General features: G+C 41.2%; 1 protein-coding gene across 6 annotated transcripts in view; it reads right to left on the reverse strand.

The window, feature by feature from the left end:
* CRLF1 (cytokine receptor like factor 1) overlaps positions 1-19,851 on the reverse strand; it is a 123,935-nt gene that overhangs the window by 2,734 nt on the left and 101,350 nt on the right. The window contains exon 8 of one of the 6 annotated variants that reach the window (XM_040417626.1): positions 14,688-15,339. The exons of the other annotated variants lie outside the window; for them this stretch is intronic. Within the exon in view, the coding sequence (XP_040273560.1) occupies positions 15,317-15,339 (23 nt within the window). The 3' untranslated portion in view covers positions 14,688-15,316. Of the gene's footprint in view, positions 1-14,687; positions 15,340-19,851 lie in introns of those variants that run through there. 6 annotated transcript variants of the gene reach the window in all.

A 19,851-nucleotide genomic window follows, 5' to 3' on the forward strand; every position in this document is an offset into this window, starting at 1 on the left:
AATGGCATGAGCAACAATATGCAAAAGAAGCAAGAAATAAATAAATGCAAGCTGAAAATGGCAGTAGTAAAAAAAAAACCACTTGTGTCCTTCATTCCCCTTCACAAAAAAAAAGGCAAAAAACACTGGTGCAAAAATGCCACAAAAGAAACACAAAAATGCTGACAAATCTCAAAGCACACAAATAGTTTTTCTTATAGCTGATAAAATTGTGTGCCAGCTTAAAAGGTATTCCCATCTTATAAAAGTATAGCATATTACTGGGATAACCCATAACCTTATGTTTTGCGTAGGTAAAACTTTTAGAATACTGCCGATCCTGAGAATGAAGGGACTGAGGCTACTGCCACAAAGTTAGGTTTCCAGATGCACTTTCGGAAGCCAAAACCAGAAGTGAATTCAAAAAAGAGAAGTTGTATCAATCTTCAAAGTGCTTTTCTGGGAGTTCAATATTGATGATCGATCCTTAAGATAGGTCATCAAAAGGACCCCCACCAATCTGATATTGATGACCTGACGATGTCATCAGTATCAAACCCCCGGAGAACTCCTTTAATGCGTTCTATACTTTTATGATCCATTCCTGATTTTGGCTTTTAAAACTGGATCAGGAAACTTGAGCATGTGGCCTTATTCTTAGGACTATTTGGCATTTCTCCTGCAAAGTGGAACTCCCAGTCAACTCCTATACAATTTTATTAACAAGAATATACTGTAGTTGCTCTGCAGTTCTCTTTACAGTGGGTGAAAGGGAGTGCCACTATGAGGATTATATGGGTACTGGCAGTCAGTCCACAAATAATCAGAAGATCATGGCAAATTAAAAAAAAAAAAAAAATCTGCAAATGACAACTCTACTATGACAACTTCGGTAGCCAATTACTGGATTGTTAAAAGGGTTTTTCCATCAAAGACATTTATGGCATAACTGGTAGATAGAGGTCACATTGGTATAGAGACTGTGATCAGGTTGAGGATAGGCAAAATATGACACTTTCCTTTATTAAAATGTTCAACAAAGTTCACTATCACCCATACTATTGAATAAAAAAATAATTAAAGCTTAGATATGCTTTAAGGTACATGCATGTTATATCTGATAAATATCCCACCTATGTGACTTTTATAAACGTCTAAGATGGAAAAACACCTTTTACAAATCAGTAGTTAGCTACCAGGAGATAGAGTTGTCATTTGCAGTGGGCAAAGTTCACCATTGTCACCTGTACTATTGAATTGTGAAAAGTAAAATAAAAAATTAGGTAAGCTTTAAGGAGGTCATTTATCAAACTTGTGTAAAGTAGAACTGGCTTAGTTGCCCAAAGCAACCAATCAGTTTCCGCCTTTCATTTTCCAAAGGAGCTATGGAAAAATGAAAGGTGAAATCTAATTTGTTGCTGTGGGCAACTAAGCCAGTTTTACTTTATCCAGTTTGATAAATGACCCCCTAAATGTCTAAGATAGGAGTATAACTTTATGGTAAGAAAGGTGGGAATAGCTTTCAACACAAAAACATCAGTATATAATCTGTAAAGAAAGTGCATTAAAATGTTTTATTTTATACTGGTTATGGATTCCAATTTGTATAGATATGTAATTTGGCTAGATACAGAAATAGGCATCAAGAATTTTGTGCATTTTGGTGCAATTTGTCACATTTAGATATAGAGAAATCTTCTGTGTCTAAATCACCAAAAGTGTCTAGATTTTTCTGTTCACATAGCTGCATGAGGTTTTGTTTTTTTGTGGGATAGGTTATACTTTCTAATAACACCATTTAATTTTACATACAATGCATTAGGAATTATTATAAAACAAAAGAATATATATACTGTGTTTATTGTGTGGTAATGACATGTTACGTGTGTCATGTCAGTTTATTCTGCAGGTCAGTACAATTTCAGTGAAACCGATTTTTTTTTTTTTCAGTTTACTACTCTCAGAAAATTTTGTAAACTTGCCTCCCTATATTATGACACCCATAATAGGGAAAGAGAGTTTTTTTAATTTTAATTCTTTAGTTTTTTTTAAATTTTTTCAATTATTTTAAATTTTTAGCCCCCCCCTTCCCCCAGGGGGTTCGAACATGCAATCATTGACTCACTTATACCATGGATTGCAATAACAAAGTATTTCAATATATGGCAATAATGCTATATTTCTATTAGGTCCTTCACAAGGCACGCCCATGGTAAGCAAACTTCTTACCTTGATCTATATTATACTACCCAAGAATGATCTCTATGGCCCTTTTATGAATCACTGTAATGCCCCAACCACTGTTAGATAAATCTTGATATGTAAAACATGTACAAGCCTACTTTTTATCTAATTCATTAATCAGTGCAATTATAAGTACACAAACTACACAATTTAAAAGACGCCCGTTATTATTTCAGAGAATGATTTCCTGCCTAGGTTTGATGTCTGTATGTTATTTTTATAAGGAGAGTTAAATGAGCCAATCTTGACCAGCTGTGACTTCCATTCCTGGCATCTCTTCTTCACACTCCTCCAGTGCTTTCTCCCTATTGCCCGATAAATTTAACTGTGACTTCTCTAGCTAGCAGATTCCCACTCTAAAAGGTTCATGGTATCTCAATTAGCACTGAAAAGTGAGCAACATTTCTTTTAATTGCTGGATAAGCCAAAAGGCGTCAGCCGTCCTATGAGTCTTTTGAAATGGAAGGAATGTTCTAGTATGTGACCACATCTTTCTTCCGGAAACTGATCATTTGAAATAAGGGAATATGTGATATACATTCTGCTGTTTTGTAAGAAACACTAAACCTAGAAAATGCATGAAAAATTTGAATGCTATCTCCCTTAATCTCCTCCTTTCCTTTAATTCTTTTTTGCCTCAAATTATAATTAAAACTGTGAAATCTGTAAAGAAATCTTCTCTGTTTGTTCCAGGATCTCCGCCATTTTCCCCTTCTTTCTTCTCACAATTCTGTGCCTAGTTGTAAGACAACTGGCTGCAGCAGCAGACTCCCTCTTCTACATTAAAGCATGACAAACATACTGTTAAGCCCCACATCTAGACTAAGCCCCACCTCTAATACAGGCAGATTTAGCCAGCACTCATAGGACAAAAATTTATGAGGGCCAAAAAGGTTTGAGAAAACATTGATTAGATCTGTATCACCAATTGTCTATATGTAGGGGAATGCAAGGAAGACACAGGTAATACCTTCCTTGCATCATCCCCTCTGTCACTGATTACATAGGTTTGATCATTTAAGTTCTGTGATAAGAAGCCAATTATTTGATTTCATCTTTCAGATGTGTGCTGATCTGGGTTGTGGCAAAGTGGACAAGTGAGCAACCTGCCAATAAAATGTAGTTTTACTTATACATTAAGCATGTCAATAGGATGTTAATATATATGTAATTTCAAGGAATTAAGACTATTATAGAAGTTTATACCTTTCTGTTTTCAATAACATGAATTATTTCAATATACCAAGTTAACACTTGACTTAGCAGACATAAAGCAATGGCTTACCTTCAATGGAGGCAGACCACATGACTGCTATGGGGCTCGGGGTTAAGAGGGGGCTTGGTGCTAAATAGTGTTGATCGAGCACCAAAGTGCTTTGGTGCTCGGGTGCTCGAGTAGAACACCTGGAGATGCTCGGGTGCTCTACCGAGCAGCCGAGCACAATATAAGTCAATGGGAAAACCCGAGCATTAAACCAGGCACTCCCTGCTCTGCAGTGGGGAGCGTGTCTGGTTCACATGAAAAGGTCAGAAATTGATGGAAACACCACTGAAATGTTCGGGAACAGCATGGGGAGGATGTATGGATGCATCTTGGACTCCCAGGTCGCTGCTGGGAACGATGTTGCCCGAGTAGTATGCCACTTTTACAGACTGACAATAATACGCACAAAACCGAAGATAAAATCAAATTTTAGAGGAAAAAATGTTTGGAAACATTCTTTCCTGTATATTTACTTGTATATAAAGTGTAAGTGCTGCCAAAAATTACAAGGAAGAGGCACTCCGATACAACCTTTATTACACATAAAGGAGGGCATCATACACACCCTTGAAAAATTATGATTGATGGCCTGCTGGTGACCCTCTAAAACATTAGGTGCAAGGGCCTGCTGGTGACCCTCTAAAACATTAGGGGTGAGGGCCTGCTGCTGATCTGACCATCTAAAACATTAGGGGTGAGGGTCTGCTGCTGAGCTGACCATCTAAAATATTAGGGGTGAGGGCCTGCTGCTGAGCTGACCATCAAAAAAATTATGGTTGAGGGTCTGCTGGTGAGCTAACTCTATAAAACATTAGGGGCCTCGGCATGCATGTTGGTACTTGAATCCCCTGTATTCAATGGAGGCCATTTTGGCGCCAAAAATTATACAAATTAAAGGGGACCCAGTATGCATGTGGAACTTACCCCCCCTGAATTTCATGGTCACTGTCATGGCACTTAGCAGGTAGAACGTAGTGATAGGTTCCCATCTTACAGAGATCGCATTGACGTGCGGCAGACGGGCTCAAATAATTTTGTACAAAATTTATTTGCCAAGCATCTATACTTTATTAGCATAGCATAAGGATTATAATATGTTTTTGTACTTTATTTGGTTCGCAGAGAGCTGTTGCATTATATGTTGTGTTGTTTCCAGTCATAGCGGTGTGCACCTGCGCATTGGGATGTGCTGACCAACCCCTTTTGTGTTTTCACTAAAACAGCCTGCTGCTGATCTGAACATGGAAAAAATTATGGTTGAGGGCCTGCTGCTGAGCTGACCATCAAAAAAATTATGGTTGAGGGTCTGCTGCTGAGCTGACCATCCAAAAAATTATGGTTTAGGGTCTGCTGCTGAGCTGACTCTCTAAAACATTAGGGGCGAGTGCCTGCTGCTGATCTGACCATGGAAAAATTTATGGTTGAGGGCCTTCTGATGAGCTGACCATCGAAAAAATTATGGTTGAGGGCCTGCTGCTGAGCTGACCCTTTAATAGATTAGGAGCAAGGGCAAGCTAATAAGCATGTTAATATGATGGCGGAGGACGAGAAAAGGAAGATTGAACCATATACCCTTTTTTGTGTTGGAAGGGGTGGATGGGAATACAGTGTATTCAATACACCATAAAACCCCATTTAAAGTGCCTTTTATGTGCAGCCGCTTTCCTCTGGTGGAGTGCAGAAATCAGGAGCAATCCAGGCCTTATTCATTTTGATAAGAGTCAACCTGTCAGCATTTTCAGTTGACAGTCGGATGCGCTTATCATTTATTATGCACCCAGCAGCACTAGATACCCGCTCTGACAAAACGCTGGCGGCAGGTCAGGCCAGCACCCCCAAGGCATAGAGCGCCAGTTCGTGCCACATGTCCAGCTTGGGCACCCAATAGTTGTCGGGCACAAAGGGATCATTGAGGATGCTGACATGGTCTGCTACGTACTCCTTTACCATCTTCCAAAACTTTTCTCTCCTTGTGACACTAGGCCGCACATCAGGGTGAGGGTGCTGGCGGGGTTTCATGAAACTGTCCCAGGCTTTAGAGAGTGTTGCCCTGCCTCTGTTGGAACTGCTGTGTGTTCCCCTCGAGTCCCCTCCTCGGTTGCCGAAGGACCTTCTGGTATTGCACCATTTTGCTAGCTCTCTCCACCACAGGAATGAGAGATGAGAAGTTCTCTTTGTAGCGGGGGTCAAGAAGGGTGAACAACCAATAATCGGTGTTGGCCAAAATGCATATAACGCAAGGGTCATGGGAAAGGCAGCAAAGCATAAAGTTAGCCATGTGTGCCAGAGTCCCAACAGACAAGACTTCGCTGTCCTCATCAGGAGGATGACTCTCAATCTCCTCATCCTCTTCCTCCTCTTCAGCCCATCCATGCTGAACAGATGGAATAAGCCTGCTGTGGGTACTACCCTCTATAGCGGAGGCAACCGTCTCCTGCTCCTCCTCATCATCATCATCCAATTCGCGCTGAGAAGACGAACGGAGGGTGGTCTGGCTATCACCCTGTGTACTTTCTCCCCCCATTTCCACCTCTTCCACATGCAAAGTGTCCTTCTTTATTGTGATCAGCAAGCGTTTCAGTAGATAGAGAAGTGGGATGGTTATGCTGATAATAGCGGCATCACCGCTCACCATCTGTGTTGATTCCTCAAAGTTGTGTAAAACCTCACAGAGGTCAGGCATCCATGCCCACTCATCGCTTGTGGAGAGCAGAAGCTGACTGGAAAGTAGACGACCATGTTGCAGCTGGTATTCCACTACTGCCCTCTGTGTGGAGTACCAGAGCGTGCTCACTTCGCACAACAGTCGGTGAGCTGGCAATTACAAGCACTGCTGCAGCGTTGTCAGACCAGCGGCAGCTGTAGATGACTTTCGGAAATGAGCACACATGCTGCGCACCTTCACCAGTAGCTCAGGTAAATTGGGGTAGGTTTTGAGAAACCGCTGAACCACTAAGTTGAACACGTGGGCTAGGCATGGGATGTGTTTGAGCTTGCCGAGCTCCAAAACCGCCACCAAGTTACGGCCATTATCAGACACAACCATGCCTGGTTCTAGGTTGAGTGGTGAGAGCCACAGCTCAGTCTGGTCCCTTATACCCTGCCACAGCTCTGCGTCGGTGTGCTGTTTGTCACCTAAACAAATTAGTTTTAGCTCGGTCTGTTGCCGCTTCCCCACTGCTTCCAGCTACTGACTGATGGCTGACTGGTGCTACAAGATGAGAATTCAGAGGTGGAAGTGGAGGAGGAGGTGGGGTTGCAGCCACTATTGTAGGTGGTGGCGGAAATCCTGATGGAAGTAGGGCCCGCAATCCTTGGCGCCGGTAGCACCTGTGCCATCCCAGGGTACGACTCGCTGGCCACAATCACTTTTACATGTAGAGTCCCTGGCCACAAGCACTTGTACATGTGTCAGTCGTTATGTGGACCTTCCCAATAACTTCATTGGTCAGGGCACGAGTGATGTTACGGGAAACATGCAGGTGTAAGGTGGGGACGGCACACCGGGGAAAATAGTGGCGGCTGGGGACTGAGTAACGAGGGATCGCCACCGCCATCAGGCGGTGGAAAGTCTCAGTGTCCACAAGCCTAAATGGCAAAATTTCCAGGGCCAGCAATTTGGAAAGGTGCGCATTTAGTGATATCGCCTGTGGGTGGGTGGCTGGGTATTTGCACTTTTATTTTAAGGCCTGGGGTATGGACTTCTGTATACTGCGCTGGGACACAGAAGTGTATGTGCTAGCTTTTTAAAAAAAAAAAATTATTTAATAAATCTTTACTCCTTTTTTACAAATCTTACAAGCTATTTAACCGTCATCTTATTCTTGCATTACATATCTTTCCCCAACCCCCCACCCTTAACGTGCCAGTGCTCGAGAGATAGAGATAGAGGAAGGAAAAAAAAAAAAGAAATATAATATTCCCTTCTCTCTCTCTCCCTCCCTCCCTCCCTCCTCCCCATCCCAAGCCCGACTCTCCCTCATCGATCCTCAGTTTTTGTTTAGCCATTTCTGCCATAACCTGGCAAATCTATGTTTTTTCTTGATCCCAACCAGATGGAATTCCTCTCTGGCCAACGACATCCTAGTGAGGTTCTCCCATTCTTTAACCGTGGGAACAGCACTGCCCCCCCAATGTCCAACTATACATTTCCTAGCTTGAAACAATCGTTTAATTGCTATCTCTCTGTGTTGGGGGACCTCCACTCCATCCATCACCCCTAAAATACATTCCTCGAAGTGCCTAGGCACTATAAACTGATGGTATTCCTCTATTTTTTCAATAATCTTTACCCAATAATCTTGAATTTTTACACATGTCCATAATATATGTATATTGTCCACTCCTATCTCTCCACATTTTTGACAGGTAAAAACTTTAGCTTTATAACACTTCATTAACTTCTTGGGGGAGTAGTAAAGACGATACAATATATTAAATTGAGTTATTCTATAGGAAAAATTCCTTGAGACCCTGTTCTTTGCCTGTATAGCCGAATCCCAAAAATCTTCCTGTAAGGGATTTAAGGCACCCTGCCATTTATGCATTAGATTATCAACTGCTCTTCTATTGTTCTTCTGGTGCGACAAACATTGGTATATTCTTGAAACCAGTTTCTTGCCAGGTATTAATTTAGTAATATTAACCAAAGGTTGCAGTAGACTAGTTATTTGTGTGCCTTTCCCTATCATCTTATACAGTGCTTGTTTTAGTTGTAAATAATAAAACCTCAGCTCTATATTTTTCAGTTGGTATTTCCTTTTTAACTCTTCATAGAAAATGATATCCCCCTCTTCCCATACCCGGCCTAATTTATATATTCCATATTTCCACCAGACCTTCTGTTCGATTAACTTTAGTTCTGTGAGATTAATATTATCCCATAATATAGTGTCAACATGAAACCCAGTTTGGGGCCATAGTTCTTTTACCGTCTTCCAACATTTAGCCATCAATGCGAATAAAGGTTTTATAATTACATCCCTGTTGGGCCAAAATACCTGTTTCCATTATTTGAAAGATATTGCATTTTCCCAGTCTTTTATTTATCCCTACTATTATATTCTTATAACTTTGCGTGTTACTCCATGTTATCATATTTTTTATAATCCCAGAAATGAAATAAAGTTCCAAATCTGGTACTGATAATCCACCCTCCTTCTCATGTATCTGTGCCTTTATCCTCGTTTTTTTCCCTCGCCATATTAAATCCGTTAGTAAACTGGCTATTATTTTAAAGTATCTTTTAGGGATTATTACTGGTGTGTTCCACAGAATATAATTCAGGGCAGGTAGTAAACACATCTTCACCAATGAAATTCGACCCGCCATCGACACGTACAGTCTTTTCCATACCTCTGTTTTCTTCCTGAATTCCTGAATTTTAGAAACCACATTCAATTGAACATAATCATTAGAATCTGGGGTAATCTGAATTCCCAGATATTTAACAGATTCATTAATCATCTTAATTTCCAACATCCCCGGTCTAAAATTGTTTAGAGGATCAATCGGGATACAAGCTGATTTAGACCAGTTTATACTGAGTCCTGCATGTCTACCATATTGATCAAATACTTGAAAAATCCTATTGAGTGATCCATGTGAAAACACAAATAACATAATATCATCTGCATATAGAGCAATTTTTTCCTCATGAGTACCATATCAAACCCCACAATTTCTGTATCTTGCCTAATCATATCCGCAAGTGGCTCAATAGCTATAGCAAATAGCAGAGGGGAGAGGGGACATCCCTGTAACCGAATCCCATTTTATTCATTGTACTGATCAAAAAGGGCCATTCTATCGTGTCAAAGGCCTTTGAGGCGTCTATAGTTACTATCATCCGTTCTCCACAATTTGTGGTTCAAGCTGGGCACTCAAGAAATATCTCATAATATTCTCAGTAGTAGCTTTCCCTGACATGAGTCCCGATTGGTCCTCATGAACGAGCAACGGGACTACAGTCCTAAGTCTAGTGGGCAAAATCTTAGCTAATATTTTATTATCAGTGTTAATCTGGCAATTTGCCCATCTGATTCGAAATTTCCCACATCTCCAACAGTTTTGGTATTAATATTTCTTTATATTGGGCGTACACCTCAAACGGAATACCATCCATTCCTGGGGCCTTGTTCTTTGTTATCCTAGTTAACATCTCCTTCACTTCTAGAGGGGTTATAGAGTCTTCTAGAGGCATACGTTGATCTGTTGTTAACCTAGAAGTAGTAATTCCATCCATAAACTGTTGTATTTGTTCTGGGTTTTTATTTATCTTACTACTATAAATATCAGCAAAATATTTTTGAAGCAGTTCTATCTTGGCTGTTTGTTCAATTACCATTACCATTTCATCCGTAAGACAGTAAATATATTTTTTTTTTTTTGTTTGAGCCGCTACCAAGGCCACCAACTTTTTCCCAGGTATATGTGCATATATATAATTATCTCTTACATAATTTTCTTTTTGCTTTTCTGCCAATAAGAGTAATTCATCCTTTAATTCAGAGACTTTCTCACTCCACTCTAAATAATTTAGATCTGTCGGATTTTCAATATATTTTTTTTCCTTTTTTCCTGTCTCTTTTTCCAGATTTATTATTTTCTCTCTTGTTCCTTTCCTATATATTGCTGTATATTTTGTACTAATCCCTCTAATAAAGGCCTTGGCAGCCTCCTATACCACATTAACGGTCGCTGAACCATCATTCATCTAAAAAAAACTCTGTTATTTCTCTCAAAATCTTACTGTGTATACCCATCATATTTATCCATCCTATATTTATTTTCATCCCTCTATTTTTTAACTTTTGTGTTTTCATATTTATATTAATTGGATTGTGATCCGAAATTCCCCGTTGCACATATTTCACCCCTAAAATCTCTAGTGAACCTTCCTTATTTGTGAAAACTATCTGTGATAGACTCCTATGAGTCTTTGAAAAACACGAGTATTTCCTTAGGTTTGGATACATAAATCTCCAAATGTCTATCCATCCCATCTCTTCTGTGATATTTTTTAAATTTGATCCCCTACAGGGCCCTTGAATATTCCCTATTTTACATCTATCTAATCTTACATCCATCACATTGTTGAAATCCCCCATCACTAAAAGTGGTTTATCCCCCGCCTCAAGTGCAATATTGTAAATTTTTTATAGGACATCAATTTTGAAGGGTGGCGGAATATACACACTTGCTATTAACCATGCTTTGCCTTCCAATATACAGTCCAGCAGGACATAACAGCCCTCCCTATCTGTAACTACTTTTAATATTTTTATGTCTATATCTCAATGTATTAATATACTCACCCCTCTCGCATATGATGAATATACTGAGTGGAAAGAGTGCTGCATCCACGGTCTATAAACCCCAACCTTCGTCTCATCTGTCAAGTGTGTTTCTTGTAAACAAACTATAGCTGGAAGCGACCTTTGTATTGCATCAAAAACCGCAACTCTCTTTATCCCCTGCTCAGCCCCCTAATATTCCATGAGATAATTCTAATATAGTTTGTTCTTAACTTTTACCTTTCCCAAGGATATTAATCAGGACCCCTGGTGATGCAAAAGGAGGAAGAACAAGGGGACAAGGGGAGAGGCGCAAAAATGAATAAGGGAGAGAGAGGGGCGAGGAAGGGTGGAAGAGAGGCAGAGAGAAAAAAATCTAATAAAAAATAATAATAAAAAAAATTATAATTTCTTTCTCTTTTTTCTTTTCCCTCTATCTCCCTCCCCCCTCTCCTCTCCCCTCCTAACAATTACAACCAGCACGTTTACACCCACCCTTCCCATCCCTCCTGAATGACCCAGGAAACCCTGGTTCTCTAACCTAGCATTCCCCCCCCGCGGCCCCCCGTCCAGCCCAACTCCCCCTCAACTCTTTATCTTTTTTTAACCTATTCTCCAGCCGCTTCTGCTGAATCAAAAAAACACGTTTTACCCTCCCATTCAATCCTGAGGCGGAAACATCATTGAGTATTTCAAATTTTTTGACCGGAGTATTTTTTTCACATCAATAAACCGACTTCTTTCGTTTACCGTTTCTTTTGCATAATCGGGGAATACCATAACTGTTGTGTCTAAATATTCAAGCCTCCCTTTGCTCCTTGCCCTGCGCAATATCTCCTCCTTGTCCCTAACCGATAGTAAATTCAAAGCAATCACCTTTGGTCTCGTTCCTGGAGGGGGTATCTTTGCCGGCAACCTATATGCCCTCTCCACAAAATTTTTATAATCAGAGATGTCCTGGCCCAGTTGTTTCATCAACCACGTTTGTATAAAGGTGCGGGGGTCTTGCCCCTCTTCTCCCTCTGGGATTCCCAGACATCTCAGATTTACCCTCCTGGACCTGTTTTCTTACTGTAATAATTTGCTTTTCAATTCCTTATTTTCTTCCAGTAAAAGTTTTTTTCCTTTGGCTACTATCTGCACTAAATCCTCCACCTCCGATGTTCTTTTCTCCACTTGTAGGTCCACCCTGAGGAGTCCCACCGACTCCCTAATATTTCCAGTCTGGAGAGAGAGGTCCTGTATCGCCATACTACATTTTCTTATTTCTTGAAATATATCTTGCAGGCTGGGAACCTGCTCCGGGGAATTTTTTCTTTTTCGGCCTCATTTAACTGTTTATTGCCTCTCTCCCCAGACTGGAAAACCTCCTCAGGTGGCACCGGCCCAGGGTTTCCCTCCAGAAGAGATTCACCCTCTAGGTCTGGAGACACCGCCTCCTTTTTTTTTTTTTTTTTTGTGGGGCTAGTCTGTCCGCGCATGTTGGTCAAAAGTAACTGCTTAGTTCTTTCAATCCTTTTAGGCATTGGGGAAACCGAAGTATTCAACTCTGATTGCCCCTTTGCCTTTTTCCCTGTACCCTGTCTCGCCATTCCCCAACCTCCCTCCTGTCCACCCTTTCCTCCTCCCCAGGCAATTCCAAGGTATTCTATCAATATAGGGCTCGCAAGGGGGGAACAGTTCTCACTCAAAACCCCTACAAAACAGCAGTATGTCTATCTAGCATTCACATGCACATAAATCAACCATTTCATATAACCACTGTCAATTGTCGGTTAAGAGTCCATTGTATGTGCTAGCTGATGGTGCTTGTGAAAGTCCAGGTGCAGGGCGGGAGGCATCTGGGTCTGCGTCTTGGACAGGGGATTGGCCAGCATGTAACACAGGGGAAGAGGAGGCAGTGGTGTGACCTGCAGACATTGATTGTGGACCCAGGCATTCGGCCCACCTATTAGGGTGCTTTGATGCCATGTGGAGAATCATGCTGGTGGTGGTGAGGTTACTAGTGTTCACGCCCCTGCTCATTTTGGTACGGCACAGGTTGAAAATGACAATTCTTTTATCGTCCGCACTTTCCTCAAAAAAGCGGCAGACTGCGAAACACCTACCCCTTGGCAAAGGAGATTGCCTCCAGGGGGTGCTCCGGGGAACAGTTGCGGGCCTGTTTGTTGTGGTCTGACTACTCCCTTTCGCCACCCCACTGCCTCTTCCAGTCTGTTGTGGTGCTGTGGATCCCTCCCCCTCTGTACTGCTGTACTCGCTCGGCTTGCCACCTTCCCAGGTTGGGTCAGGGATTTCATCGTCCACCACCTCCTCTTCCACTTCCTCACTCTGGTCATCCTCCTGACTTGACAACCTAACAACAACCTCACTTATTGACAACTGTGTCTCAACCTCTTGAGACACTAATTGCCATTGACTTATTGGCAACTGTGTCTCATCATCATCATCCACCTTGTGAATCACTAATTGCTGTTTCCTACTGTCATCTTCTTGTGACTGTGGATGCTCAAGAGTTTGGGCATCAGTGCACACAATCTCCTCATGTCCCTCTTCAAGCGGGTATGGCGAGAGGCCCAAATCAAGGAATGGCGATGAAAAGAGCTCCTCAGAATATCCTAGTGTGGGATCACTTGTTTGGCAAGAATCTCCTTGGTGGGAGGAAAGAGAATCAGGGTGAGGATTCTGTTGCCAGACTCTTGGCTACTGAGACTGGACTTTGTGGAAGACAGGGTGGTGCTTAACCGACTGGAAGCATTATCTGCTGCAATCCAACTGACCACCTGGTCGCACTGGTCTGACTTTGAGAGTGGTGTCCTGCGCCACCCTGCAAACTGGGACATGAAGCTAGGTATCGTGGATGAGTGTGTTTCTTGTTCTCTGGCAGCAGGCACAGTTTCACCATGCCCAGGGCCACTGCCTCTGCATGTACCATCAGCAGCATGGCCACTTCCCCGTCACTTACTGCTCGCCTTCTGCATGTTAAATAGTATATATGCTTGCAAGTATGTCACACGTACAGTAGCGCAGGTTTTTTAAGTGTATGAGCAAATAAATTAAACTGAATGCCACTGCTATTTAGGATGTGCAAATGTTATACAGGAAATGTAGCGCAGGTAATGTCGCTGCTGTCACCAGCGGCTAATAAAAAATTACAGGGAATGTCACAGCTATTTGGGATGCGCAAACGTTATACAGGAGATGTAGCACAGGTAATGTAACTGTCCGCAGCGGACACCGTCTACGTAAAAAGTACACTGTATGTCACAGATATTTTTAGTATGCGCACATGTTAAACAGGAGATGTAGTGCAGATAATGTCGCTTTTTCTTTAAATGGACCGCGCTGCACCAGGACAGAGCTGAAAAAATCCTCCCTTCCAGATCTCACAGGATCTCCAGGTAACCTTATGAGAAATCAAGGTGCCACCAATAGTGAAGTACAATCACAAGGGGTTCCAACTGCAAGGCTTTTATTATACTCACAAGATGGATAAAGTAACAAGCAGTGTATACAAACCAGTTCACCCTGAACTGATTTGTATACACTGCTTGTTACTTTATCCATCAACACTCCCCATCCATGTATCTATAGGAGAGCCGCAGATATAGCACTTGTGTATCTCCGAGTCTTCCATAGAGATAGCTTATTTCCATATCACACAGCTTATTTCTTGAGGACTGAGCCGAGGCGCTGTACGGGAGATCATGAGCATCCCAACAATCTTCGTGGGGGCCTCATGTGTGAGTTTCGCCTAAGGCCTCACAAAGTCTAGAGCCGCCTCTGCTGTTCGGAATAAGTGCCATATTTTTAAAGCACTTGTTCCACCTTTTCCAGCTGATAAAGGGGTTTAGGCCAATGGCAACTTCTTTTTATTATATTTTTTCATAAAAAATTCCTATGCCCAATAAAGAAATACAAAAAATCTGGGCCATTGCACTTTGTGTTGTACATTGCCTGGGAGTGTTTGATGCACAAGTACTGGGAAGTGGGAGGGGCAGGGGGGCCATACTAAAGTTTCCTATGGGGCCTGATGAGATTTGTACACCCATGCATAAAGCCTTGGTACCACCTTTTAAAATGAATAACAAAATGTTACTTGAATTTTTTAAACTAACATATGTATCAGTGCCTACTCTGCAAGCCTAGATCTTTCATTTTATTCCCAATAATTCTTATTAAGGCAGTTTAGTCTTCATTTCATTGTTTGAACTCACTACTGTGCTGAGACACTATCCAGCACACAATAGATCAGATGATATTTTTTTCTTTTTACTATTTCCTTTCATTTCTTTCCCAGACTCATCCTGTCCTTACCATCTGTGTCTTAGAGTACTTTAAACTGCTGTCGACTCTTTCCTATGTTCCTCTCTCTCCTAGCAGTCAATTCATTTAGCAGTGAATTTCCGGGTAGCGTTAAACAAGTGTGACATGGTTAGTAACTTAGCCATGTGAAATAAGACATGCCATTAATCACAGGAAATAATTGTCCTTGGAGTCCACTGAAAAGTATCAAGTATTCCAAAATAACGTTCTAATGTTCTAGTGAGTTTCGCACTAGAAAACACAGAAAACATGAGTGTGCTTCTTAATGACAAGTAGGTTCTGGGCCGGCTTTCATTCTATTACAAATGTCATCTCTAGCTACGCTTTTTCAGACAAGTGTGTTTAAAAGTAGAAGTTCACAGAACTCTTACAATATTTAACATGGCATCACTAGAGACATATAAACACATTAGAGATTGAGCAGGGAAAGGCTTGTAAAATAATGTATACATTTTTAGTTTCGACCAAGTATATAAAAAGGCACATTGCACAAGAAGCAAAGTGGTAATCTAATGAAGGTATGCAGTGTACGGATGTCAGTACTGTAATCGCTTCATTAGCGGAATGCAAAAGGTAGTAATACCAGTCCATTCTCATGTTGCCACAGATTAATTTTAAAAACCTTGTATACTTCATGGAACCATATAAAAAATTAACTAACTCTAAATTCTAATTACTAAGAAAATATTCCTAACATTAAACATAACATTGAATATCTGTCTTGACATGTGTTATCAAATGTTGCAGAACATTTATGCCATTAGTAACAATAGATATTGTAGGTTTTTAATGCTACAATATGGCTTTAAATTAATGGGGTATTGCAGAGCACCAGGGGATACAGATGTTAAAAAAATAAGAAAACTTACAGTACTCACCAACTCCCTCTGCTGCCATTCCAACAGTGCCAGGGTCCATGCTGCACTCCACTTTCTGCTGCTGTCTTAAAACAACAGAAAATGGCTGTAAATGTCCCTCACATCCATTTCCTGACATTTTGAGAAAGGATCAGAAAGTGGAATATGCCAGGGACCCTGGGACTGTCAGAACATACGGCTGTAGCGTGGGATCGGTGAGTATAAGTTTTGTTATTTTTCTACAACATGTGCAGCCCCGGGACAGCTTTTTTCTGCTCCTGGATTCCCTTTTCACTACCTATATTGTGCATCTCTGCTACCACCGTATCCCTTTCACACGGGCGAGTTTTCCGCGCGGGTGCAATGCGTGAGTTGGACACATTGCACCCGCACTGAATCCGGACCCATTCATTTCTTTCAGATGTAATTTTTATTGAGATTTTTTGTGTATAGTACACTTAAAACATAAAGGTAGATTTATGTTATTACAAACATTGATAAAATATTTACTTGCTGTTTTGTTACAATATAATATTGATAGTATAATTGGTCGCAATTATGGATTCATATAACTTTTGTTACAGCCTGTTATCAGAATAAGAAAAGGAAAACAAACATGATAACATGGTAGAAATCAACATTTGAGCATTGGGTTTTTATTTTATTAGCATTAAGTCAGGCGGTTCGTTTGAAAGTTTAAATACAAACTCAAACTTAAGATTAGAGTTTTAGAGCATTCACTTCTATGGGGCTGTGCACATGAACGGTGATTTTCACGCATCACTTGTGCGCTGCGTGAAAATCGCAGCAAGCTCTATTTTGTGCGTTTTTCACGCAACGCAGGCCCCATAGAAGTGAATGGGGCTGCGTGAAAATCGCAAGCATCCGCAAGCAAGTGCGGATGCGGTGCGATTTTCACGCACGGTTGCTAGGAGATGATCGGGAGGGGGAACCGATCTTTATTATTTCCCCTTATAACATGGTTATAAGGGAAAATAATAGCATTCTGAATACAGAATGCATAGTACAATAGGGCTGGAGGGGTTAAAAATAAATAAAAAATAATTTAACTCACCTTAATCCACTTGTTCGCGCAGCCGGCAAACCCGCGCGAGTAGGTACGCAATTGCAGTCAGGGTGCAATGCGTTTTGCATGCGCGTGATAAAAAACTGAATGTGGTACCCAGACCAGAACTTCTTCACAGAAGTTCAGGTTTGGGTTCAAGGTTGTGTAGATTGTATTATTTCCCCTTATAACATGGTTATAAGGGAAAATAATAGCATTCTGAATACAGAATGCATAGTATAAAAAGGGCTGGAGGGGTTAAAAAAAATAAAATTTAACTCACCTTAACCCACTTGTTCACGCAGCCGGCATCTCTTCTGTCTTGTTCTGTGAGGAATAGGACCTTTGATGACGTCACTACGTTTATCACATGATCCATCACCATGGTAAAAGATCATGTGATGGACCATGTGATGAGCGTAGTGATGTCATCAAAGGTCCTATTCCTCACAGAACCAGACAGAAGAGATGCCGGCTGCGTGAACAAGTGGGTTAAGGTGAGTTAAATTTTATTTTTTTAACCCCTCCAGCCCTTTTTTACTATGCATTCTGTATTCAGAATGCTATTATTTTCCCTTATAACCATGTTATAAGGGGAAATAATACAATCTACACAACCTTGAACCCAAACCTGAACTTCTGTGAAGAAGTTCGGGTCTGGGTACCACATTCAGCTTTTTATCCCGCGCATGCAAAACGCATTGCACCCTGACTGCAATTGCGTACCTACTCGCCGGGTTTGCCGCAACGCATCCGGACCTTATCTGGACACGCTCGTGTGAAAGAGGCCTAACAGTTTTGGCTAAAGCTGCCTTTACACATAAGATAATCATCTGAAAAAGACTGTTGAATATGATCTGTCAGGCTGAGTTTTTCAGTTTTCCAGGTAAAAATACAACTGTATAGCATGATCGGACTCCGTGATCAGCCAGTTTAGTCTGACATGTTACTCTTGGGATCAGTTATATGAATGTTCTTACACATGACTGATCAGCCACATTGCGGCCATTTAAAATTGTAAGTGGGCCAGCTTAAGGCTGGACCTATATAGCAATATGTGCGTCAGTAAGTCTCAGTAAAGTTGTGAGACCAAAACTATTTGTGTTACTTGCTATTAAATGATTATTTTGGAGCTGTGATTTGCCTGTAGAAATACAGCCAAATCTCAGAAATGTTGCAGCCACTTCTATTGTGGCCTATGATGGCAAAGTCACGTGAAGCTTATGACTAAAAGTGCAAGTGTTTTTGCAATGGTCGAGTTGCAGTCACAAGTTACAATGCAACGCCACATGCTAATGTTGCATGCAATGTCGCAATGTGACCTCAATTTTCATGTCACGCGACACGTGAAGCTCTGGCCTTAGACTTCTATCAAACTATGCATGAGATACTCTATTTGTCTTTTTCATTAAAAGTTGGCCTGTCAAATGCTCAAAAGATAATAACTTAAGAGTATAATGCCCTTCTATGTATTTATAATTTTTGGGTTCTCCTAAATGTGAGAATCGAATGAAAATAGTCCCTGAATGGTAAGAGGTGTGATAAAATGAAGGGTTCACTGTAGGTTGTATAGGGTGAAGGAGGACAGTAACTGCCTGTTTTCTATCTTCCTAACATCTCCTGCCACTTTCTTAAGATGATTGTTGGGCCAATCTTCACTAACGAGAATTCGTAGGAATGCTCGTTAGCAATGATCCTGCAGTCTAATACTGCCACTGATTACTCGCTTGCTCGTTCATCGGACAACCGGGATCTTTCAGCATGTTTAAAAATCTTTGTTTGTCGGCGGCAGATTGTGGTCTCTAATCACGATCTGCTGCCGGCAAACAACTAGACAGCATGGGGAGAAGCGATGGAAAAACTATTGCTTTTCCGCATGCTATGGAGGAATTTGCTGCATGTAATGGCAGTGGTCTCCACCGCTAGCGAGCAGGCGATTGTCGGAAAGGAATGCTTCCTTCCTGACAATCGCCTGCAGAAACCTTTTCTCTGCACAGCACTAGGCTGCCAAACTTTTTATGATGCTCCTAGAATATTGGCATCATTTGAAAGCTCAGATTTTGAGTTTAAATATGTTACCAAGCTGGCACTGACGTTCTCCCCTCTACTATTCACAACTTAGTCAAGCATACATGTGTATAGAGGAGAATGGGAGAGATAGCTGTTGGCTAAATGAGCATTCGTCTGACAGTTAGCTCATGTGTGTGGCTAGCTTTAGGACCATATTACATCCATGTTTATGTAAATATATAAAATTCTTGTTTGAATGTTAATCCAGTCTGATCACCACTCAGGATGGCAAGATATTTTACTACTTTAGGGCAGATTGGCTCATCCCTCATATTTTGCCCTTCTCAATGTGTTAATATTCTAAATGTCCCACAACATTTACAGTTTCAGCTTGGGGGCAAAAACAGAATGTATTGACACACAACACTTTTTGATTTCTTATTAGAGTTATGCAATTATAAATTATGAACAGTTTTTTATAGATCCATTGTTTTATGTGTGCTACTGTTAAATAGTGATGGACGAACATCGGCCGGGACAGTTCGCGAACGCACGTTCGTGATGAAATGTTCGCAAACCACGCGTTCCCAGCAGGCCCCATTGACTTTTATGGCAGGTGAACCTGAAAAACCTTCAGGTCATATTTGCAGCCACCAAATACTTACTAGAAGTGCACAAATCGTCCCACAACATGGACAGTGACATACCAGAGGGGGGTCATTGGCAAAAATTTCCACCAAAAATATATATATTAAGCAGGGGCCATTTTTATGTGTCTTAAAGGGAAACTCTCAAAAATGTGCCCTGCTG

Source organism: Bufo bufo, chromosome 2 (genome assembly GCF_905171765.1).
Source record: "Bufo bufo chromosome 2, aBufBuf1.1, whole genome shotgun sequence".
NCBI classification, from domain to species: Eukaryota; Metazoa; Chordata; class Amphibia; order Anura; family Bufonidae; genus Bufo; species Bufo bufo.